A 25,677-nucleotide genomic window follows, 5' to 3' on the forward strand; every position below is an offset into this window, starting at 1 on the left:
ATATACATTCTGAGTGTTTCTTAATTCGCGAGATATTTTGACCCATGATAACCAAAAAACACGGAGTAACAAAATTAAAGCGAACGCCTTGAAGTATGTAACAATACTGAAATAGCTGTTGAATCTCTTCTTCAAAACGGTTGTCAGCTGTCCAAGGATATACTAATCGTCCTGCCACTGACTATGAAATACACAAAATAAGATATTACGAAGGGTCATGGATAATGAAAGAAATCTGTTTGGAGGTAATGGTGCGTCATTCTTCGGCGCGACTTGTTACCGCTTGGACGCGCCGGTCTATAAATACTGATAACTCTGTCAATGATCATCGTATCATATTAAAATTTTCAGATAATATTCTTAAAACATCATACTTTAAAAATATATAATTTAAGAAAAATCGAAAATTTCAAATTTTCGGACTGCATGTAACCCTTTACAGGAGTCTTTTTCCTGCAGACATCACTGAACTCTTACAAAATATACAAGACATTTTATTTATCAGTTCAAATAAAGCTTTTATCTAAAACTCATCCTTTTATGATTTCAGTACATACCCTTGAATTATTAATAGTAATTTTTTGATGTAGAAGTTTTAACTAGTTACGTCTGTACACGGTGTGTAATAGATATATTTTTTAAATATAAGATCGCCTTTTATTATAAGACTAATTTAGTTGCTTCACTTTTTCTTGTACTACATGCGATTTTTGCTTAAAAAAAAGCAAAAAACGTTTTTTCGCATGAATTATTCACATCCTGTAGGTATGCATCTTTTTCTGATCTAGAGGTACATGACTAAGACTTGCCACTAATTTTTTTCACTGTCCACGCATTGTTCCAAATGACTGTGTCACTAAAGAAATAAGTGGGGTTTTTGCTATCGAAAATTGTACTATTAAATTAAAATTTTCATTGCACATACGAATTAAATGAATTTTGTAGGTTGCTATGGACAGAGAAAAGTTCCCGGAAAAAATTCCGTTCAGACTGACGCGGATGCTCATCAATGCTATGGAAGTTACTGGTATAGAGGGTACTTATAGACGAACATGCGAGAGTGTGATGTCGGTGCTTCATAGAAATAAAGATAGTCTTATGGCTGTGTTAGAGGCGTTTGTATATGATCCCTTATTGAATTGGCGGTTGATCGAAACGAATTATAGAAATAGGTATTGTTTAAAATTCTAAGTGTAATTATCTATATTGACTGATTTGATTGTTAAGAACTTTCCAAAAAATTTTAAACTGGAATATTTTTTATCAGGTCTAACACGGGTGAAGTGGGCAGCTTTTCGACCGGAACCTCTCAAGATAACGAAATAACGGAGTCATTGAGTGTGGTTCATAGAAGGTCATTATTAGCAGAGATTTCCAATGATGGTTCTCAGCCAGAGACTGTTAGCAAGAAGGCTGTGAATATTATAAATAGGTAAATGTTTATATGTGTTATTTAAAATTTTATTCAATAATATGAGAATATACATTAACAATTTAATTTAGGATAATATAGTAACCAGAAAATTTAAGATTATATTAGGGAAAAAGTCAATTCTGAAGTTGAGTCAACATAATATTGAAAAGTTAGTAAGGGAAGTGGAGAAAAGTTCACCGTAACTGTATATAATCTAAAGAGAACTGCACAAAGCCTCGATCTCAAAAGTATTTATTAATTCTAACAGTAGGTTACACCAGTCCTGGATTTACACAAGGGGCAGTCGGGGCAAGTGCCCAGGGCGGCAGAATTTTGAGGGGCGGAAAATCTCAAGAAAGAAAAGAAAATATTTTCAACGGTTATACTTATAAATTACCATGGGGAATGTTTACATGTCAAATATTAAGAGTAAAATTTGCTATGATTAAGTAATTGCGAAGATATCATCGAACAGTTCGCAACACAAAAAGTCAGACGCGTCTTTCAATGAAAACGACACGCTCATATACATCTTTAGATTTCCATAGCTGTCAGATCGTTTTTCGAAACAGTTAATATTTTCCTTGTCTACATCATCAAACAAGTCTGTAATTAAAAATTCATCTCCATTTTGCAATTGTATTAAATGACAGAACATTTTACGTCTTTCAATTCTTAATAAAAAGTATTTTCCGCCTGTTATTTTATATATTTTTTGTCTTAACCTCCTCTATTATTATTTTGTCTAATCTCCTCTCCCCTTCGTAATAAAAAAAGACGAAAGGAAATCATATTTAATTGGATACAAATTAATTTCTAAAATAAGGATTTTACTAGTATTTCAATATGACAGTTTTAGATAATATGCAATCTAATATTCAAATTGATCTAGCAACCACACTCGTCAGGACAATAAAACATATATAAACACCTTAAAAAAAGAATGATAAACTAGGATGTTGTATTACCATAGAGGTCAGATACAGAGTGTTCCTTCAACTATAGTAGTACGGCACGTTATTATGTAGTGTTACAGATTTGTGAGTTCTTCTTTCAAGTTCTTCAAAATTTATGTTAGTTTTTTCTCAAAGTTATCTTAGGTTAAAAAGGAACGTTTGAGTCTTAAAAGTGTAAAAAAAAGATGGAATAAAAAAATTATTTATTCAGCTTATTACAGATCGTATGAAGCAAAAGATAGATCGAACAATAAAATATAAGTTTATTTTCATAAAAGTATTTTTATCTGTAGAAACTTGAATAGAATTTGCTACTTCTAGATCGTTATTGATAAGGCACAGTTCACAGACCACAAATATAATCTTGTTACTGTTTATTTTGCTATTCCTGTTTTGCAGAAAACACAATAATATGTACATCTGTGATATAAACGTAAATGTACAAAATAAATCAGTTGACCAGCAACAAATAACAGACCTCAGCATACGATTTTACATATCGTAACTTTGCAAGCTAAAATCACCTCAAAAAAAAAGGGCGGCATTTTTCACAGTGCCCAGGGCGGCATTTTTTGTAAATCCGGGCCTGGGTTGCACGTGTTCATATTAAGAGCATTAATAATACGATATGGTTTTTTCTCAATTGTTGCGAAGGTGTAAATTATTTGACACGAATAAAGTGCTAATAGAAATGCTTAACAATCAACATGAAAATCGACATCCAACAATCGACAAGTCCATTAAAAGTTTATTTTGGAATTAGCCCAACAATTTCGAGAAACAGAGTTATTAGCTAACAAAAAAAGTGAAATAGAAAATATATTAGTAAATAAAGCTACAGGTGGCGATTTTAGATCATGTTATTAGAGAACCCACAGTGAGTACAAGATTGGCGACAATATCTTATGTTAAGAGAAGCAGCGTTCAGATGAGTAAAATCATAAGTTCCATCCTTACAATAACTTAATGAAGATGATGATCGGCGATTATAAATATGTGAAAATATGTCTGGACGGTCAATAAATAATCAGCACTTCCTTTTCAGCGTATTTTTCTGATAAATGTACATTTTTTCTAAATGGTACGATAACATCGTCATTCTATAATATATTCTCATAATACTATAGCTATTAGGTCCATTAAAATCAAAAAAAAAAAAAAAAAATTCACAAAGTGCGCTTACGCACACCCGGAAAAACTGAACGTTTGGTCTAGCATTTTTGATAAATGTTTAATTGGCTCCTTCTTTTTTTACCTTGAAATGTAACAATGGAAATGTATGTGAAATTATTAGAAAACTCCATTTGTCTAATCCGCACTTAAGATTTCTAAAATCTGAGGGCCATTTAAAACATTTTAATTATACTATAAAAAAATCAGATAAGAACATATGAGTTTTTTTAAGTTATTTTCCCGTGTATAATACTCACCTGGAGTTTGGTGCGTTCCTCTCGACTAACCCTGTATATACCTTCAAGCTGTTGACCGAAACTCTGGAATTGAGACTCAACGCTACCCCAAATTAGGTCTCCATGAATTTCGGATGTAGTATTTTTTTTAACATTCAGATTTGGTAATAAGTTTTTCGGTAGATTAGATTGTTTTGAAAGTCAAAGTTTTGGTTTATAACTTTAATTATGATATGAATATGTTGAAGATTTTGGTTATTTCAATTATTTATTTTATTTTATTACAAATTAGTGTTTTATTATATTATTGCATAGAATCATAGATTAAAACTTATTTAAAAGTTATTTTGGGAATTTTATCTTGTACTTTAATTGGGAATTATTTGTCCACTGATAAATAAATCTTAATTACATCTGCCCATGATACACAGTTTGCGGATGATTTTTGGTGGTGAAAAGCGTTTTGTGAATTTAGTTAAAGTTGCCAGAGCACAAAAGTCTTGAAACTTCTTCATCTGCCAGCCAACATGCAACTATAATTTAATACCATGAAAGATTCAAACTATTTTAACTATTGAAAAATACTCTTGCACAAATGTTATTATATCGTGGATGCGAAAATAAACTGCTCCACAAAAGTTAAGGATATTAGTGTTTTTTATTTGGGGAAAAAATTATATATATAAAATATATAAAAAAGAAAATAATTATTTTTCATGTAAATATAAATTTAATTTCTTATAACTATCCTGGAATCTTATGTATTATAATTAAAAATAAAAAATACTTTTTTTTAACAAGAAATTTTTAATATATTTTTTTACATTTTAAATATAAGTTTAATATGTAATATAGCCCCCATGTGAATCGATAACAGCTTGGCAATGCGTCTGCATGCTGTCAATCAGGTTGTTAAGCATTTCTGGAAGAATTTTATTTCAAAGTTGTGGTATAGTGTTCCCAAACTTACTTGAAGCAGCAAAAAATATATTTCTCAGACAATTCCGTTGTGGTCACCGCCGTACCGAAATAATTTATAATCAACTTAAATTTAATAAATATAATATTAATTAATTCACCTTATGATTAAATATTTTTTCGGTATTTTTTTTTGAAATATGCAAAAATATATAAAATAATATTATAATAAATTAATAAAGTGGTAATCGGAATAATAAATCGAGTAAAAGTCTGCGGAACTGGAATCGACAGGTCAATTATCACTGAAGGTATCGGTGGCAAAACTAAATATTAATGAATATTGCTAAAAAAAGGAAAATGTTCCTTTTTATCACATGTTCACACAATTTCTCCAACATACATATTTGTCTGGTTCACTAATGAGTTTACGAATACTGTCGCACTTAACGTTGGAGTACTATTGCACTTTCTTAAGCGTTTTTTAATAGGTCCCACACCATTTCAATTGGACTGAATACGCAGTAATACGGCGGCAATCTTAATACTGTAAGCCAATGTGATCTGCCAATATTGTCAACTACGTCTCTTAATAATGGTTAATAAATCTTTATTTATGGGTATCTTTTCTGGGATTTCCATATTTTTAATTCTCGTAAAATTTAGTATATCCTTTTTTTTAGTCGCTGTATTATGAATTTTGTTCAGGATTCTGGAGTGGTATGATGCGTTATCCATTACAATGATTGAATTTTCTGGAATATTAGGCAGAAGTTGTTCAAAAAACCCCTTTTCAAACAAATGTGTCATGTGTTCCTGGTAATCGGCAGATGACTGAGAAATATTTTTGGCTGATACAATAAGTGCATTTTGTATAAAACCATCTTTACTACCAGCGTGCAAAAAAAAATGACTCTTTTCCCTGGAACATACGGAGTATCTAACACGCATTTTTTTTAATTATCTACCCAACCATATTTTACCACATCATGGATATCAAAACAAAAGTCTCATCCAAATAAATAATGTTTTGACTTGATTCTCTCTATGATTTTATACTCCTTAAATGTCTCAAATCAACTATACGCCAATATTCCATAATTACCATTCTACCTCCAACTTTTTGTGTCTAAATCCACACTCTATTAAAATGCCTCGAAGTGTCTCCAAACTTTTGTATGAATAGTCGGGGTACATACTTAATTTTTCACGAATCATTTTTGATTTTGGCACTAAATTTGCTTTGTAAAAATCGTAAAAGATTCGCCAAATAACATCTTTAGTTGAATCGTCAACTTTACGGAACTTTTGATTCACTTTTTTCTATTTTAAGGATCCGCTATAATAATACGATATATTGTTGACATCGAAATTAAAGTTAATTGTTCAATACGCTTTAAGATAAATCTCTCTGACTGATCAGAATTTTCTCGTTTTAGATATTAAAGTTTAAAATTATTCTTTGGCATTGCACATGAAGATCTTTATGTTCAAACTAAAAATCTCCGCAATTTCAATACTGCAACTGTTCAATCCAGTCCCCCTCTGGCGAAGTTTTATCGACCCTCTTCCTCCACCTCAAACGGTCGCCAAAAAGCCATTATAATAAGTCAATACAATTAATAACAACAACAAACACATATTAAACTTCTAAAACGAACTATAACCAAATAACAACAAGAACAAGTAACAATTAGCAACGAAGTAATAAGAAACACTACGAGAAAAATCGGGAAACAAATCTAGCCGGTTTAATAATTTCGCCAGAAATGCGACTGCCACTGTTTCGGTATTAAAAATCAAAAATGCCCACATGCCACTTGCGCCCCAAACATTAATTTTTTGACATTCCGGCTTAAAGAAGATTTTTTTTTATGGCGACCGATGCCGCCGTAAGCCCTCGCACTTTAAAGATATATTGGTGTACTAATAAACACCAAAATTAAAAAAATATATTATTATATCTCACTCTATTCCCACTGCTTTGGCATTCGACCCGGTATATCGGCTTTCGGGCGCTGCCTTTTATGGTTTGTTTTTTGCTGCTTCAAGTAAGTTTGGGAAAACTATAAAAGGGTCCTTAGCTCAGCCATTGTTTTGACAGCGGGTCTGTGTTCATCTAGCCTTTGCTGCAACATGTCCCAAGCGTCTTCGATGCAATTCAGATTTGGAGATAATGGCGGTAGTGAAAGATGCGGAATTCGATTCATTTCTATCGCATCAATAAGAGCTTTAGCCCTGTGAGGTCTCGCATTATTATCTAAAAAATGAAAGTATGGACCGATAGCAGCATGAAATTGTGGTAGAATGTTATTAATGACATTCCGCCTGTATTGTTCAGGGTTCATGTTTCCATCGCAAATGAAAAGGTCAGTACGACCCTTAAAACATATGCGATCCCACACCATTATTGAACCTCCTCGAAAGGGGTAGACACGTTGAACAGGTCGTCGATTTCTTGGGGTTCTAGGTAGGATAACTCTTCGACTATCCAAAAATCTGGCATATTTGGATTCATCTGTGAAAACCACAGACCTCCATCCATTGACTCAACTTACGTGATCTCTTGCCCACTGTAACCTTTGCTGCATATGGTCTTGGGTTAGTAGAATCCGCCTTAATAGACGGCGGGATCTTAAATTTACACCATTTAATCGCCGCCTTATTCTTTTAATTCAAACACTTGTTCCTGTAGCATTAAAAAGGCGCCGCGAAAGTTGTCTACGCGTAGATAATGGCTCTCTCCGCGCACTTAATTAACGTAATGCGCACTTGTTTAATGTAACAAATATGTTTAATTAAATCGATTATTTGATCTACTTATGACACTTTGCGATACATTTAAGCAATTAGTAACTTCTTGTTGAACATGACTACTTTTGATCATGCCAATAGCCTGATTTGCTTCTTTAATTGTTAGTTTTATATTTAATTGTCGCACCATTACATTGAAGAGATATGCACACTACAATATTACCAAAGACATAATAAACCATAAATCCTTGACTTGTTTCATTTTAATAAAATAGCAAAAATGCATTGTTTACCAAAATGCATAAAAAATTGTTTACCAGAATACCAATGGAGTGTATTCTGTAAATGTATGGGTCTATTTTGTGTTACACTGATCGCCAAAAATTTATTTTATTGGAATTTATTTACAATTTTCAGCAATATCCTTAACACTTCTGGAGCAGTTTATATGCCTAGGAATGTAGTTTTTTTATCATTTATTGCTTTTTTTAAACTATTTTTTTAAATTTTTAAACAATTGTATATTGCTCTTAGACGACCACATCGGATTATACTACCTTAAGTGGAATAAATACATTTTAATTTGAACATTAGCTATGGAGATCCTATATAATATGCTTGATTAGATACAGATATAAAACAAGGAGCTCAATTTGGTTTTTTTCTAAATTAATTGTTTTTCACTTTTTTTGTAAACTATCTATTATAAATTATTAAAAAAAACTATTCATTATTACTTAAAAAAAATATCTTCATTTTTAGGGTAAGGGATAAACTGACTGGCAAAGATTTCCACTCCGAGGAAATGTTGACGTTCCAGAAGCAAGTGGACTTGCTTATTCAACAAGCCACAAGCAATGAAAACCTATGCCAGTGTTACATTGGGTGGTGTCCTTTCTGGTAGATGTCCTCTGAACTTTTCTTCTAAATCGCAATTCGCTAGATATTCAGCAACCATCAGCCTTTTGTGTCAGAAAAGAAGTGATATAGCATTAGATAGCGAGTTCTCCTGACTATATCATATTTCCTCAAATTAAAATATGTCATATAATTCACCCTTAAGCCCCAGATTTTACCTAAACGGTTAAAAAAGAATGAAGGGAACAGTAAAAGTCAAGTTAATTATTTACTTATGATTTCTCTGCTAACTTAGCAGATCATATTTTCAAGGTGTTAAATTTGTATTTTACACTAATGCTAGCCATTTGCTTACTAATTTTAGTGTTCAGTGAGTACTGAAATAAGCGCAAATAGTTTTTAATTAAACGCGTTGCGTTCTGGCCACTTTTAAAACAACATGCACATTATTCTTATAGCAAGATTTTTTAATCGCTATCATTATTACATGTGTATCATGTTTGACATATAATATCTATATAGATATTATATGTTAAACATGATACCTACGATATCGGGCGTGCATTTAGCAATTAATTATGATTAAAATAAGGCGCAAATGCTATGCTTTTTATTTAATGAAATACTCGTTAAATCCATTTATTAATGAGGTTTTTAGGTTTGAATCAAGCTTAGCAGTGGGATAAAAAACCATTTTGCAATTCACAAGCTTTATTTATGAGAATAATAAATTCTCAACGCGTTACTCCTTTTGACTCATTTTTAGGAATTCTGTAAATAGGAAAGTTCAGTATTATGGACAAGAAATAAAGATTTTGACACCAAATAAAATGAGTTAAATCTTTCATAAAGGTATATTGATAACGGTAAGTTAGTTTTATGTAGAAAATAGGATGTAACTTTTTTTCTGAAAATTTGGTTGCTGTGGTAATATAAACGAAATAATAAGATGGAAAATCGTTACAGATCTATAATGAAAAAGTATCATACAAAAATTGCTAAATAAACAACTAACCACAAAAAATAAACCACCTTGTTAGTGGTAAAAACTAAATATTAAAAAAACATTATTCAGAACAAGGTAAATTCTGAACTCCTCCCATTTCAAACCAAAATATCATAGCTAAGAAAGAGGATATTCTGTAAGTGCTGAGTAGCGAATTTTATCATCAATTTTAACATCGAATATTAACAAATTAAGAAGAGAATCAAATCAAATTAAAAAGGGAGTAGAAGACCAAATGGCATGAAAACTTTTTCGTTGTGTTAATTTAAAGTTATACTATTGAAAAAAAAATTAGTCTGATTCTGACGCGTTGCTTTTAGATATAAGTGTGGCTTTTATACTCTTTTATACTTTAAGGCAAAATAAATAATTTCACTCGTGGAATAAGTCACTAGAATCGTCAGATTACATATTCCAACGCTAATGCAGAATTTAGCTTAATTAAGAATAAAATGTTGAAACTAGCTTGAAAAAGGCATCCTCTATCGACACGCTTTTTCTGAACCGAAACTGATTTTAAGAATGTACTTTATGCTTTATCTCTAATATTGGATTTGTAACAGTTAATTTTGCAGCCTCTATTAATTTATTAAGCATATTTCGATATGCCCTAAATCCATTGGCCAGCACATTGTTATTTGGAGATTTATTTTTTGATTTATTTATCCAAGGCTTTTTATTAACTTTATTGCACATATACGTTTTGTACTTGTATTTATATCAATTAGGTTTTAAATAGACTATATAAAATTTTCTGTTGCAATGTCAAGGTTCATGATACCAGTTGAAAAAATGGTGGTGAAGCCAGATTTTTCAGAAATTTCATTAAATTTTCTTATTATCATTTGAACATATTGCTCACAAAGAATGCATCGTTTTGTTCACACCAAAAACCTCGTTTGAGTAGTTATTTTCTTCCATTTTTGATTTTTTAAGCAATTTCTTTTTAAATACTGTAATTAAAGCTATTCATCATTTTTTAATCACGGTGATTTAATTTTTATAATATTCCTAAAATAATCTGATGATCCGTTCGGGAATATGCTTTTACTTGAGAAATGTTGACAAAATATTGAATAAAATACGGGGTGTCATTTATATAATATAAACGATTATGAATAAATAAATGTACAGGGGTTTTTAAGCAGTAATTGAAATTTTAACTAGTGGTTGACTTTAAAAATTCAACTATGGCTGATAAATATTTATTTGAAATTCTTTGAGTAAAAAATAGATTATTTTATTTAAAACCATTATACAAAAAGATTCAAGAGGTCTTTTGTCTTAAAATAGAACAAATGTGGTGAACAGTGACAATATCTTAAGTCATATATCAGTGATAGGTATATGGCTTAATGCAAAACAAATTGGTTTTGAGTACATACAATTTCTGAACGGAAATTATATTAAATACATATTTGTTTTATTTATTTTTTTTAACTTCCCGTATCTGGGAATGTAGTATTTTTTTATTGTCGACTGGGGTTCAACTATAACTAAGCATATTTTTACGTACATTTAGTATTACGTAGCTTTTTGACTTTTTCTTCTTAAGGATAGATAAAAGTATTTGTATGTGTATGAAATAATATGATATTGTATTATATGCATATTTTCTTTATTTTAAGACAAGATTGCTAATTTTCAGTCATCCTTGTGTTTCATAAAAGGTGCTAATGATCTCAGCAGGTTTCTTAGCATATTAAGGACTATTCTTATACGCTCTTGCAAAGCGGGCCGCGTGCCAGTCAGGAATATTCAACAATTTGTTCGTTGTCTAAAATCCCATTTTTAAGTGGTTAACCCACTATTATGCAAGACATTCGCCAAATTTTCAGAAAATAACTTAATTCCATAAATAAATTCTAATTTTGTGAATAAATAAATCTTTTTGAATTTAATTCATTTTGCAAGGAAAATCGTTTTGTTTACTTTTATGAATTTTATTACGCAGTAACAATTCTTTTTAAAGGTTGGTAATTATAGTACTTATTTATTTAAAATATCATATATTAGAATAAATCTTGACCATTTTTCAATATAATAAAATTTTGCGTTTAACGATTAGATTTTTAAAATTTTGTCATTTCATTTATAGTTAGTAGTACTAAATAAAATATAATTTTAGTAAACCAGAACTGTATCAAGAAGGAGGGAATGCATAACTTGTAGACATTATTTTATCATTGATAGGCTCGTTTTTGTATTTGGAATAATGAATTTAATAAAAACAGACAAAGGTCTTTTGATCTTTAGGCTACTTGAGTAACATCTAAAAAATTAGATTAGGATGAAAATTTTAGTTTAATTTAGTTTGATTTACTAAAATCAATAGAAAAAGTTAATTATAAATTATATTATATATTATTAAAAATCGCGCGAGTAAATTTTATTTAAATTTGCTTCTAATAAATCAAACTATAATTATGTTTTCATTCTAATCTTATTTTTTAGTTGGCACTAAAGATGGTCCAAAGGATTTTGTCTGTTTTAATTACTCGAAATACGAAATCCAGGATATTAGGATTTTTTTTTATCGAAATTAGATTTTTTTTTATCGAAATTAGGATTTTTTTTTATCGAAATTAGATTGTTTACCTAAAAACCACTTTATTAATCCAACGTCTGCATTGAAATTTCTACCGCAGGTTTAGAACTATTTACTTTACGTAAATGCGAAAACCTACCTTAAACAAGGCTGAATATTTTTGTTGCTATTTAACCTACATTGTGTTTAGTGTTTAAGTTATAATGTAATTTGTTAAGTTGCTATTAGAATTATATGTACATATTTAGTTTAGAACAAGTGCCCAAATATAGAGTATTTGTAATTTGTTTTAATAAGTTGTATTATTTAAAGAAACGCAATAATATATTGAAAGCAATATATTTCTATAAAGGTTTTAGAAAAAAAAACTAAACTTTTCATTATTGTCTTAAGCTTGGGGAGTTAAGGTTAGTTCCTCCGTACTTGAAATAACCCTTTCGACCACTTTCTCCTTATTACTTGAGGACCCAGTCATAAGAGGCAGTTCCCCTGATTGCGCTTTCTCCCACGCAGTCTCGAATTCAAAGGAAGACTCAATACCGGGTTTGTCAATTAAATGAGGCTTCATTTTGAAGGATTCTTGGAGGGCCATTAGGGCTATTTTGTCTGCAAACGGATGACCGACGATTTGTTCAAACAGTTCTTCTGGCGTAAGAATCTTTGACACATTTTTTTTTGTGAAGAACTGGAAAATTAAAAAAAGGTAACATTAAAACAAATACATTTATATTGCATATATTTAATTTAATTAGACAGGGTGGTTGTAGTATGATACCTGACAGAACAATAAAGCGTTTCAACTTAATATGGCTTGGAATATTTTGGGCAGAAAAAATGTGGAACACTTAAATAATAATTTAGGACCAGGAGAGCGAAGATAATACTTATTTTACCATTTGTATTAGATAAAGCCACACACACACATTTATTGAGTAAAACAGTCTTAAATTTATAGGCGCATTCACAAAAGAGTAGATCTTTCCTTAATAAATTTTCATACCTTTCTCCATCACAATTCGCAAAGATACTAAGACATGCGTTGATTGAAAAGGCATGTTAAAAATAGTATCTTGGAAAGCTATCCCCGCACTTTTCACGTAACTCCTGGTAAACGTGATTTTATACGTAAATAAAATGTTATTGCATAAGATAATCATTCAGTTTGCGTTCTTTGAAAAATTGACTAAACTAAAGTTTTGCGTAAGATTCCGAACTAGTAATTTAAGCTCAAACTCTTTATTTTCATGTCAGGTATCATACATCAAACTAAGAGTTAAAGGTTTTTAGATCCAAATTCCGATTCAATATTGCAGTTTCCCTACTGATATAGTTGTTTCTTTGTCTAGAATTTTTGCGGGGAAAAAATACAATAATTTTACAACGTCCAATTCTTAAGGAACCAGATCAAATATAAAATATATGCATAATAGTCTTTCTCCTACATCCCCTCCACTTATTAGAGTTCGACCTGAATTGAAGATTGAGAAGGTCGTAACTTCTGATCTAGTTTTGTTATGTTCGGCGATCACTACGTTGTGTTTCTCATCGATGACAAAAACTAATTAAAACTCAAGATAAATCACCTTTCACACGTGTTTATGAAATTTATATATTATGAAAGTCTTGATGTCTAAAACTAAAAACTTGATATGCTGTAAACAATGGGGATTGGATATCCTATGTAAATGAAAAATTTACATTCGAGAGCTATCTAGTATTTAACAACGTAAGTTATTAGTCTTAATTTATTAAGTTAACTAGCGTAAAAAGTTTTTTGATGAGTTCTCCGCTGTAAAATTATATTTTCCCGATATTTTAAAAGTTACTTATAGGTCTGATAACTGGCGCGAAACGGCACCCAAGAAATAAATTAAGCAGCCGTGTAGATACATTTATTATAAGTTTTTATTTGATTTTCTACAACGAAGGTTAATATATCTGTTCTTTAATACTTTATATAGGGTGTCCCAAAAATCAACGAGAAGCGGAAAACGGCCAATAGACCAGAAGCTCAGGAATTAAAAAACATATATTAAAAATATCTATCTTAAGTAGTTTTAAAATTATAGGCATTCATAGAAAACCGAACAAAATTGGCACCCACTGTTGATCTTTTTAGTACTGTGGGTACAAATTTTTGAATTTCTTTACAATTTTTTTATGTAACCCTGAATAACTCTTAAAACTACCCGATAAATTGCAAAACTAAATTCAAACAACTGTTCACATTTTTAAGAAATTATCAGATTTTTGCTAAACTTGTGTTGAAAATCACGTCTTTTGACCATAATTTCTCAACTTAACTGTCCTGGAAAAGAAAATTACTTCACTCTTTGGCAAGTGATTTCGAAAGTTGACGTATCTAATCTAGATTTCAAAATGGTAAGATACTTTCTAGATTATTGGTTAAATAGGGTTGTATTTTTTTTAGTACATAGTCAGATGTACGCCGCTACTCTATGCTACGTTAATAATTGTACAGTCAAAATGAAAAAAAAAAAATATATCGAAATAAATAAAATAAAACTATATTAGTCACAACAAATGCTCAAATTGGCTGACCTCATTCTTAATACACATTCTCCAGCTTTTTAGAAAAGATCGCGTTATTAGTCGGGCGAATATTCTATTGTAGATCTGTTCAGCGGTTGCCTGGGAACTTTTGAAATCACTTGTCAAACTAAAATAATTTTCATTTTTAGGACAGTTAATTAAAGTTGGGAAATGATGATCAAAAGACAATTTTCAACACAAGTTTAGCAAAAATCTGAAAATTTCTTAAAATGTAACAGTTGTGTTTGAATTTACTTTTGTAATTTATCGACAGGTTATTTAGGGATACATAAAAAAAATTGTAAAGAAATTCAAAAATTTGTAGCCACTGTACTAAAAAGATCGACAGGGAGTGTCAATTTTTTTCGGTTTTCTATGAATGCCTATAATTTTAAAAGTGCTGAAGATAGATTTTTTTATGCCGGAGCACCTGGTCTATTGTCCGTTTTCCGCTTATCGTTGATTTTTGGGATACCCTATATTTACAAACTGCGTTATCACCATTCTCTCGGATATATAAATTTCTACATCACATCTGATGTTATCAATGTTATATCTAACATTATTATTTTGTCATGATATGACAACCTGTTTGGAGTTTGTAGTGATTTCTTCCTCTATTTTTTTCTACTCTCTTCCAAAATAGAAATCCGTTTCCAACCGGTTTGAGAGCAAATTCTTTAAGTTTCATAAATTTTCAAAAAGTTGGTAATATTTATAATTTTATAGCCATTATATATTTCATATTTTAACCAAAGATTTATAACAAAAAGATTCGATAATCTCTTCGTTCTTTTTTAAAAAATATAAATCTAATTTTTAATATTTTTTCGATTTTTCAAACCTAACAATTTCGACTACTTAAATGTAATACAACTGCGATAAGGCATCAAAAGTTCTTTTCTTTTAAAATTGGGTAAGAAAACTTACATTGATGACGTTGCAGCAATCCCTGTATAAAAAGTGAAAGGCATTTTCATGGCTCGGTTCCACAGACTGGCTGACGTCTATGAAGTAACACATATCGTTATGCCATAAAATATTGTACTCTGACAGATCGGCGTGGATAAGGTTAGCTTCAAGATATAAGGTCTTCATTGAGCCTATCACCTAAAAGATATGATATCTTAACAACAAACTTTAATGTAAGCTATTGATTACAAAAAATAACGGAAAAAAAGAACTAAAACGTTCAGCGTTTTCTTTGTTGGGTGTTTTAACAAGAATAGTATTACAATAAGCAGAGAGGTAGGGTGTAATAATTCATACTTTATTTTAAACCGAGTGTTATTTATATTTTAATATAAAGCTGCAATTCATCGTGAAAAATAATATCTAGTAAATAACCGCCTCGACTTAAATACGTAAGTATTAAAAGACTCCTATTCGTTTCGAGAAATATTCAATTACGTTTCGACAGAACTGTGGTCGATCCTACAGGCCAGTTCTGGTGTCCATTTTATGAAAAGACACGACAGAGACTTTGCTTGCAACAACTGAGTAGCGTCGCGTGTAGCGTGACTTTTCGCACCATCCTGTTAATACCACATACCTTCCGTATCCATACCATCTAATCGAGGCAATAAAAATTTAATAAGCATGTTACGATAGCGCTCACTGTTCACGGTACCTGCCTCGTTCTCGAATACGTACAGTCCAACTACTGCACCTGTCTTAAGTCCGCACCTATTAATCCAGCAGTGACTCTTAATGGATGCATTTTCTTCTCATAAATAACTAGGATTTTCTTCGCCCCAAATCCGGCAATTTGGTTTATTAACAAAGTTATTAAGATGAAAGTGTGCCTCATCGGCAAACAATATTTACAAGTAGATAATAAACTAAAATGTCAACAACATATTGAACAACTGGATAGAAAACTTTTATCAAACTGCTTTGCAATTCCAGGATAATTTCCAATGAATTAGATAAAGGTACGACTAAACAGGCATAGTTTGCCTTAACTGAATCCCATTTACAGTATGGCATGTTTTTGGGCTTCTTGTTCCAAACACTTGATGCATACATTATTTGTGTTGCAAAAAACGGTAATTAGGCACATGAATAAAACTAAATCTACAGATTCATGTAAGACTTTCTTTGATGAGGACAAAATTTTAACATTGCCCTGTTTCTTTATACTTGAAACAGTATCTTTGATACACATGTAATATGAGTCAGGATTTGTCTTTTTTCTTCACACGGAAGACACATAGGGTGCTATTGCCCATTCCCAGATCGTCCCTGGTGCATGACTGTTGGGCACTTTTTAACCATAGCCTATCAGAATAAGACAGATTTCTCAGACTCATAGATTTAAAAAGGAAGTCAGGAAATTACTTGTTGTAAGACCTTATTATGATATGGAAGAAAATTATAATGATACCTTTCAACGTATTTAGTTCCTACTGGTAGTATTATACATTTTATTCAAATATCACAAGTATAAAAATTCATATAACAACATTAACACTTTAACGACACTGCCCGCGCATCCTTCCCCTTACGGCTTAAAATTCAAAAGGTAGTCCCTCAACTGGTGGGGCAAATTCCATTTATTAATGTTCAACCCCGGTCTGTGTTTTTTTTTGAGGTTTTATCAGCACTTTATTTTATTTCATTTTTTTTTGTGTCATACAGTTTTGTTCACAACAACAAATGTTTAGAACAATAAAGCATATTTTGAATTTGAAGTAGGCAAAGTCTTCAACAAAGCGAATAATACGGTGACGCCCTTGTTTTTTTATAATACACAACCATTTTGCTCAAATTTGTACTATATGGATTATGAAGTTCAAGAATTGAAAATTATCTGTGATTCCGCATGCGGATTGAATAAAAACTACACGATATTTAGATTCATTCATTACATAACGAGCAATCAAATTCATGGTCTCACAGATGTTAAAATTATAATCCCTATACATGGACAGTCATACTTGTAGTGTGTTAAAAATTATGGGTTATAGAACATAAAGGTACCAATAGGATATACCAAAAGACATGGTGAAATTATCATGATTGAAACCGTCCCCTTTTACTGTGGTCATTGTTACTAAAAGAATTGTATTGAATTGGAATGTTGCTAACAAAGTATTCCGCTAAATGTCCTTTTGAAACACAGCCTATCAAAGTCACACAAGCTTTTATTTTAAGTTATCACAATATCGCACGACGTATGTTGGAGAAATACTGAGAAGCATTATTAAAGCACTGCAGCAAAGTCAATCATTGGCAAAGGGGTTATTTGAATTTCCCTCTCCAGCTTACAATGGTATTTACAAGTAAATAATATATTTTTTAAATAAAAATATTAAAATAGAAAAGTAGCTAGATGAATAAGTATTACTCAGTTTTAACAAAATCTTCTTCTGCCAATTTCCAGAGTCAAATTCAATTATTTGCAACGTGTAATGAAGTTCTCTCTCTTTCTTTGACAATCTACCCCATGACTAACCTAATATAGGTGAAATAATTTAATATAAACATCTTGCATGACTTTTCTAGATTAATGAGACTGACAAATTTTAAATTAAATATTTTTTGAAAAAATAGTGTTAATTTTTATCACTAGCACGTAACCATTGTATTAGAAAAGAAAATTTTCAATTTTAATCCTTTAATGCGTAAAAAACGTTTTTTGATTTTTTTTTGTATTTATAAGCCCACTGAACATAAAAAATAGATGTAACTTTCCAATCTTACTTGTTCATAAGCATCAATATAATCGGCATCACTCATAAAGGCATCTTTCAATTTGGGGGCTGGAACATGATTCTGACCAATAAATGACATCACTAAGACGTGCTTTTTTAAATTAATAACTTCAGGACAGTTTAAGCCAGCCCGTTTCAGCCTCATTAGATTTGCCATTTCCTTTTCCGCCCATAAGTGAATGGTCTTTTTCGATGTTTGCTTACCTACAAGTAGATTAGGAATTTCAAATGTGATGTTACAAGTCATCTTAAAAATATCAGCCTACCAACTCTATCTTTAAATCTATGATCATCTTTGATATATTTATCCCGCTGCTTGTATTCAGATAAGGTGGTTTTAAATACTTTAATTGCACATTCCTTTGGCAGTGAGATTTTAGCATCTGGGAAATCTTCATCTGTGTCTGCGTGCAAAATGACTGCTTCTTTTCCTTCAAATTTATGTTAATGTTGATTTAAGTTGAGTTTACAAAAAGAATTAAAATATTTAAAATTACTTACCTATACTGATCACACCATTAACCTGTTTTAAAAGTTGAGCATTAATCATCTTATAAATATAAAGTCGAGTTGCTGCATCCATGCCAAACTCTGCCGTTGCCTGATCTTCTTTTTTATCTTGTACTTTATGTCTTCTTATTTGTTCCTTATTCGAGTGCCTTTTTAAGCTTTAAAAATATATTTATTTTGTGATATAAGAGTTGAATATGTTTTAATATAGTTCACCTATTAAAAACTTTGTTGGAAAGTTTTAAATCAAAATTTTCACCATCGCCTGTTTGAAACTCTGGTGGAAATGACAACAGCTTACAGGCATTCTTCCTACCACTATTATCTAAATCATGCTTGGTAACCATTTCACCATTTTGCTTTACCTTAAATTTTGTTGCAATTATATACATAACATAAATATCCACTTATTTGGATACATTTTTACCTTGTATCCGCACATTGGCATTGAGCCTATATCCCTCATTAAAGCATCAAACCGATCCCAATCTTTTCGGTCAAGGATATCCTCAATTTCGTCTTCTTCCAGATCACTTTCAAAATCTACAAAATGTACTTTTAAGGCAATTCCACTATTTATTTTCTTTACTAATTTTTTAATTTACTAACTCATTTATTAGAATAGCATTCATATTTATTACTTTCTCACCAAAATTTTGTGGTGCCCGTCGATAATTTTCAAATGATACAGAAACTTTAGATGACCCATTATATTTTTGCTCAGTTTTCGTCAACATATTATCATATTCTTTGTCAAACTGCATTTGTAACATTTGAGCAATAAGGGCATCGCTTTCCAAGGAATCATTTGATATAGCTTTTAACACATCTTCTGGAATATCGTCTATTACTTGAATATCATGCACAATGGGAGAGCATGCAGCTTCTTGTAAAACTAAAATAAATATATTTTTAAAATATTTTGCTTAGAACAATATAATTATTTGCAATTATTAACGATAAAATTACCACTCAATATAAAAAAATCACACAAAAAAAAATTATAAAAAATGGTTACAGTATTTGTCTCAATGAGAATTCACATTGGGAAAAAAATCACAGAAATTGCTAATTCATTTTACAAAAATATGATAACTTACAATAATACCTGTAGTTTAATTATTATACTCCAGATGGTGCAACAACTAAATTAATGCCTTCCTGCCAATATGTTCTCTCAAAAAAACTAAAAATTCAGCAAGCCTACAATGAGTTGCAGCAAACTCTTCATGAAAAATGTACTGAAGTCGGTTGACTGCATTTTGACCAAGTTTTGTAATTTTAATTTTAAGTTTTATTTTCCTTCATTTTGTTACTATTGTTGAAAGTCACTTCTTTTAATACATTTTTTTATTTTCGTTTTTGTTTTACAAAAAAAACCATAAAGGAGATTCTAGAAATAATTTTTGATAATAGAAAAACCAGTGGCACACCATTTCTTTTATTAAATTTTTTTCAAAGATGTGTCCATACACTCACTACTGGTTGAAATAAAATAATATTTTTTTCCATAAAAAGATGTATCCTTGCAACTTATCCAACCAAATTTCAAAGTCAAAGTCAAAAATGCTTTATTGTTCAAGAAAAACCAGTTTCTCCTTACAAAGCAACATGTACATTTATATATTGCAATATATATTTAATTAATTGATTGATTATATATTTAATTAATTTTCCTGTAACTGGGTATTTGTAACTTGTTGGAAATAAAGCTTGTTATTATTATTATTAAAGAGTACTGTAGCAGATTAAGTTTAGTATATATATAGTTATCACTAACATTATGTACAAGGTAAGTTATGTATAAGCTTAAATGTAATAAAAGACTAGGTACAAGTAAAAGACAAAATAAACAATAATAAGATCATAAAATGGCATAAAAACAACTCTTAAAAAAAAAAAAAGATCTGATTTTTTGCTTTAAGAGAGAGAAAAGCTTCGTTTTGTCTTTAAGCTGGTTAATGGCATGGTTAATGCTCCTGACCTTCTATCTAAAGTGGGTCTCAATGTTCCAAATAGAACTCTACGCAATTTTGACCTTTATCATGTTCCTATGCACAGAACTGAATATGGCCGTCATTCTCCTATCGATAGATCTCTGAGTGTCTTAAAAGCTCATAACATTGATTTATGTAGTAGTTCACTGTCCGTTTTTAAGAATAGCCTGAGCAGACTATGCCTGTAATGGTGTCAACTCAGTTCTTAGATTATTATTATGTTTCACTAAGTAAAAGTTTTTTTAGGATATTTCTAAACTGCTAATTAACATTGAAGTTAATACTGATTTTATTGAATTTGAGAGATGATTAAAAATCTTTATACCACCATATTATATAATATTTCTTTTATTAAAGTTTTTTCAAAGATGTGTCCGTACACTTGCTACTAGTTGAAATAAAATAATATTTTTTTCAATAAAAAGATGTATCATTGCAACTTATCCAACCAAATGTCAAAGTCAAAAATGCTGTATTGTTCAAGAAAAACCAGTTTTTCCTTACAAAGCAACATGTACATTTATATATTTAATTAATTGATTGATTATATATTTAATTGATTTTCCTGTAACTGGGTATTTGTAACTTGGAAATAAAGCTTATTATTATTATTATTAAAGAGTACTGTAGCAGATTAAGTTTAGTATATATATAGTTATCACTAACATTATGTACAAGGTAAGTTATGTATAAGCTTAAATGTAATAAAAGACTAGGTACAAGTAAAAGTAAAAATAAACAATAATAAGATCATAAAATGGCATAAAAACAACTCTTAAAAAAAAAAAGATCTGATTTTTTGCTTTGAGAGAGAGAAGAGCTTTGTTTTGTCTTTAAGCTGGTTAATGCTCCTGACCTTCTATCTAAAGTGGGTCTCAATGTTCCAAATAGAACTCTATGCAATTTTGACCTTTATCATGTCCCTATGCACAGAACTGAATATGGCCGTCATTCTCCTATCGATAGATCTCTAAGTGTCTTAAAAGCTCATAACATTGATTTATGTAGTAGTTCACTGTCCGTTTTTAAGAATAGCCTGAGCAGACTATGGCTGTAATGGTGTCAACTCAGTTCTTAGATTATTATTATGTTTCACAAAGTAAAAGTTTTTTTAGGATATTTCTAAACTGCTTCAAATACTGATTTTATTGAATTTGAGAGATGATTAAAAATCTTTATACCACCATATTATATAATATATCTCCTAATGAATTCTCTTGCTAATGTAGGTAAGAGGAGATTGTCAATTTGTCACTCTTGCTGGTTGATAGTTTTGGGAACCAGACCCATTCTTAAAAATGAATGAGGCAGCTTCCAGGATATAAAGGTATAAGGGACAAATATAAAGGGTGAGAATATTAAGATCTAAAAAGAATTGGCTACAAGAGGTTCTTTGCTCAATATTTATACTTTTGGAGATATTGTGAGCTTGAATTTCCCCAAAAGGAAAGTCCATTTCATAGATGGGATTCAATGAGTGAGTAGTAGACCATTCTGGTTAACTGGTGGCCAAGCTCCTGCCGCATCACTCACAGCATTACTCATCATAAATTCATTCAGAAGACAATTTTTTACTCAATTCCAACAAATGATTTTCAAAATGAAGCTGTTTGTCAACCAAAATCTCTAGAAACTTAGTAACCTCTGATGACTGTATAATACCATTATTCAAATATAGGTTGCCTAAGTCACAGTTAATCTCTAAAAAACTTATCTTCTCAGCATTGAAAACTAGTCTATTGGCAATGCACAATTTTTTTATGATATTCAGATCACCTACAATAATAGTGCTTACATTTCTGATAAACTGTAATGGTATTGATATTTTTAATTTATTTTTAATTTATTATATTTTTAATTTCTGAACTAATTTAAAAACATAATTAGTGGTATATTCTAAATTCTGTAAATGTGAATTATTATAAAATCATATTTTTTATTTGTTTTGGTAATTATTATTATTATGATAGTTTAATATTACCATCTTTATAGTAGTTCAATTTGTTCACATGTCCAACAAATCTTATATCTCTTGAATATTAAGATACCAACGAAGTAAAATAAATATTTGGGTACAAAAAATCATGCCAGAACAGCATTTTTTGGTACTTGCACATTTTGTTGAAATAATGCAGATTATAATTTTTAAATTCTAACGCAATATCGCATTTTCTGTGGTTCCAACCGAACAATTGTGATTTAGTTTTTATTCAATAAAAATGGAAAGATGACATTTAACTCAAGAGGAAATGCTAAGATCAGTCGGAATGCTTGAGGCAGGAACAAGTCAAAGAGATGTTGCAAGAGCTTTGGATACATCTCTCAGTGTAATTAACCATTTGTGGACAAGATATAGAGAGACAAATGATGTTATAGAACGGCATCAAGGCCCGTCGCGAGTTACCACACCTGCCCAAGACCGTTTTATAACTTTGCAAGCTCAAAGAAATTCCACAGTAACAGCCTCTGTTTTGGTTCAGCAGCTCTCGAGTGCATAACGTCGAGGTTTCAGGTCAAGCTATTAGAAACTGTTTGCATGAGAGAGGACTTCATGCCAGAAGACCCCTAAGGGTACCTCGGTTAACTTTAGGAAATCGAGGTGCAAGATTAATGTGGTACCAAGAACATGTTAATTGGAATCAAGAAAGATGGGCCACAGTTATTTTTACGGATGAGTCTCGATTTTCATTTTATCTGATTCTGGTAGAATTCGTGTCTGGAGAGAGGAAGGAAATTAAAGGCGTTTGCGTCATGCCCGGAAAGTAGTAAGGCAATGTGGTGGATCACTAATGTTTTGGGGTGGCATTAGACTTGACGAAAAAACGAACTTCATTTTTGTGGAAAATACAATGACTGGAATAAGTTATAGGGATAATATACTACTGCCTGTAATTGTTCCATATTTATGCAAAATGAGCCCAAATTCGTTGTTGCATCAAGATAATGCCCCACCACATCGAGCACAGCTTGTACGCATCGCTATTGAGGAAAATCAAATCAATCTTCTACCCTGGACCTCTACCTCACCGGACCTTAATCCAATTGAGCATGTTTCGGATTGGTTAAAAAGGCAACTTCTTCAACGATTTGACATTTTTCAAAGCACTCTGGAGCTTCATCTTGCTGTGACACATGTTTGGGAGGAGTTGCCCCAAGAATTTATTAATAATTTAATTTTAAATATGCCTAGGCGATGCCAAAATGTTATTAATAAGAGAGATGGACCATCTGGCTACTAGTTTAATTTGTATTTGGTAAATTTTTATTTTTGTAATTTTTTTTAATAAATGGTAATAAATGTGCTTCGTTCTTTATTTTTATTTAACTCCTTAATTATGAGTAAATTATAATCTACAAAAAAAAGTTAATAATTATATTGTTATTTTATTCGAATAATGTAAAAAAATTGCAATAATTAACTTTTTTCCAATCTTCTCAAAAATATTAACATATTTGTATGTGTTCCCTAGACCATTTTGATGTGTGTATGTACACAAAGAATATTGTGTTAAAATTACATTAAGATATTAAATTTGTTACCAACTTTTATTTTTCTTTTGTTACCAAAAGTATAAAGACTTATTTTATTTTATAAATTGATCCCAATATATTCATATTCTTTTATTTTCTTATACAGGGTGTTATTTAGGAATCTACTTCAAGCTAACTTCAAGAGATGACTCTTTGAGCAAATATAATATAAATAGTTTTTATTATAAGTTTGTATGTGATATCAAAGTTCAAAAAAATAAACTTCTGCAAAAAATTCAATGCATATAACGTTGGCATTTAAACTTTTCTTAACTTAACTTTAAAATCACTCAAAGAATCATCCCTTGAAGTTTGGCCATATCCTACTCAACACCCATTATATTATAAATCCTACATTGATTAAGTAATGAAAACATATGATACCTATCTAGTCAAAAAGAAAGTACAAGGAAGTTACCTGAATTTAAAGTTCCCTGGACTTTTTTGTTCTCTTTTTCCTGAAGGTCCTTCGCCACCTCTTCAGACATTATTTCAGCAAAATCGACAGGTTGCGGCTTGTCTATTTTTGCCCAAGGACACGACATGTTGTCTAATGTTTGATATATTAACTAATACTTATAACAAAAGTAAAATAGTATATTTATTTGAAAATAACTAATTTAGAAAATGTTGTGAAATGTTTGGTAATGATGGTCAATCCTGACAAAAAATAAAAGGCAACAGCTGATTACTTTACAGATTTCAACGTTGCCAGGCTTCTTCTTCCTTAATTAGAAATAGCGAAATCGTTAAAAATAGGGTGCGTCAATACTTGCAACAAATCAACGAATTGCACGTCTCTACATTTTTTTATATTTATATTAAGATCGTTTACCTATTTTTAATATTATTATTGAGCGGCGTGTATTTTGAAAAAAAATTTATCTACACTCAATGCAACAGTAAATATTTATAACATAAATATTGTTTTTCGATGCTGATGGGGATTAGGAAAATGTCTTGTTACATTGTTCATATTGTACGGGGTCGAACTCATAATGAGATTATCAATTGATTAACAAGACATAAAGTCCAGTTCAGAGATCTATTAGAATCTTTGATGTGTCGCAGATGCCGCACTAACTAGTCTGTGCGCCTATGTCGTATTAATTGTCGCATGATATATTTTTAATTTTTCTTTCGAAAATGTCCATTTTTAGAATGAAAATAATATCAAAAAAATGACCGCGGACTAAAATCCAAGCATCTTGCACCATATTTTAAACACTTCCAGCACTCACAAACTTCTCACCTCTTTCTAGCCAGTCTATTAAACAAAGATAAAACACCTGCGTTCTGGCGATTCCTACCTCAGACTGTGCAAGTGATGTGTGTATCTCTCTCTATACCACTGATTTTGAGGATTACGGGGTCGTACCCAGATACATTTTTGGGCTGTTTTTGTAATATTTTCGTCGCGTTTTTAAAGAGATATTTAAGATCCCTTTAAAAACGCGACGTTAGTGTTAAAAACCAGAATCTGCCTTGGCAGAATTCTGAATTTGTC

General features: G+C 30.7%; 2 protein-coding genes across 2 annotated transcripts in view; one reads left to right on the plus strand and one right to left on the minus strand.

The window, feature by feature from the left end:
* LOC126738051 (serine/threonine-protein kinase Tor) overlaps window positions 1–12,163 on the plus strand; it is a 97,379-nt gene extending 85,216 nt beyond the window's left edge. Inside the window, exons 36-38 of the mRNA XM_050443220.1 lie at window positions 946–1,172; window positions 1,268–1,432; window positions 8,214–12,163. Of these exons, the coding sequence (XP_050299177.1) occupies window positions 946–1,172; window positions 1,268–1,432; window positions 8,214–8,355 (534 nt within the window). The 3' untranslated portion in view covers window positions 8,356–12,163. The remainder of the gene's footprint in view (window positions 1–945; window positions 1,173–1,267; window positions 1,433–8,213) is intronic.
* Window positions 12,164–12,186: 23 nt separating this feature from the next.
* On the minus strand, window positions 12,187–24,848 carry LOC126738052 (serine/threonine-protein kinase RIO3). The gene is made up of 9 exons (XM_050443221.1): window positions 24,589–24,848; window positions 19,292–19,537; window positions 19,070–19,185; window positions 18,859–19,007; window positions 18,634–18,800; window positions 18,399–18,563; window positions 18,122–18,336; window positions 15,347–15,526; window positions 12,187–12,548 (listed from the first exon to the last, which is right to left on the minus strand). The coding sequence occupies exons 1-9, from the start codon at window positions 24,713–24,715 to the stop codon at window positions 12,252–12,254; spliced, it is 1,662 nt and encodes a 553-aa protein (XP_050299178.1). The 5' UTR covers window positions 24,716–24,848; the 3' UTR covers window positions 12,187–12,251.
* Between the last annotated feature and the right edge of the window lie 829 nt (window positions 24,849–25,677).

The sequence above is a fragment of the Anthonomus grandis genome, chromosome 6 (assembly GCF_022605725.1).
Source record: "Anthonomus grandis grandis chromosome 6, icAntGran1.3, whole genome shotgun sequence".
In the NCBI taxonomy this organism is placed as follows: domain Eukaryota; kingdom Metazoa; phylum Arthropoda; class Insecta; order Coleoptera; family Curculionidae; genus Anthonomus; species Anthonomus grandis.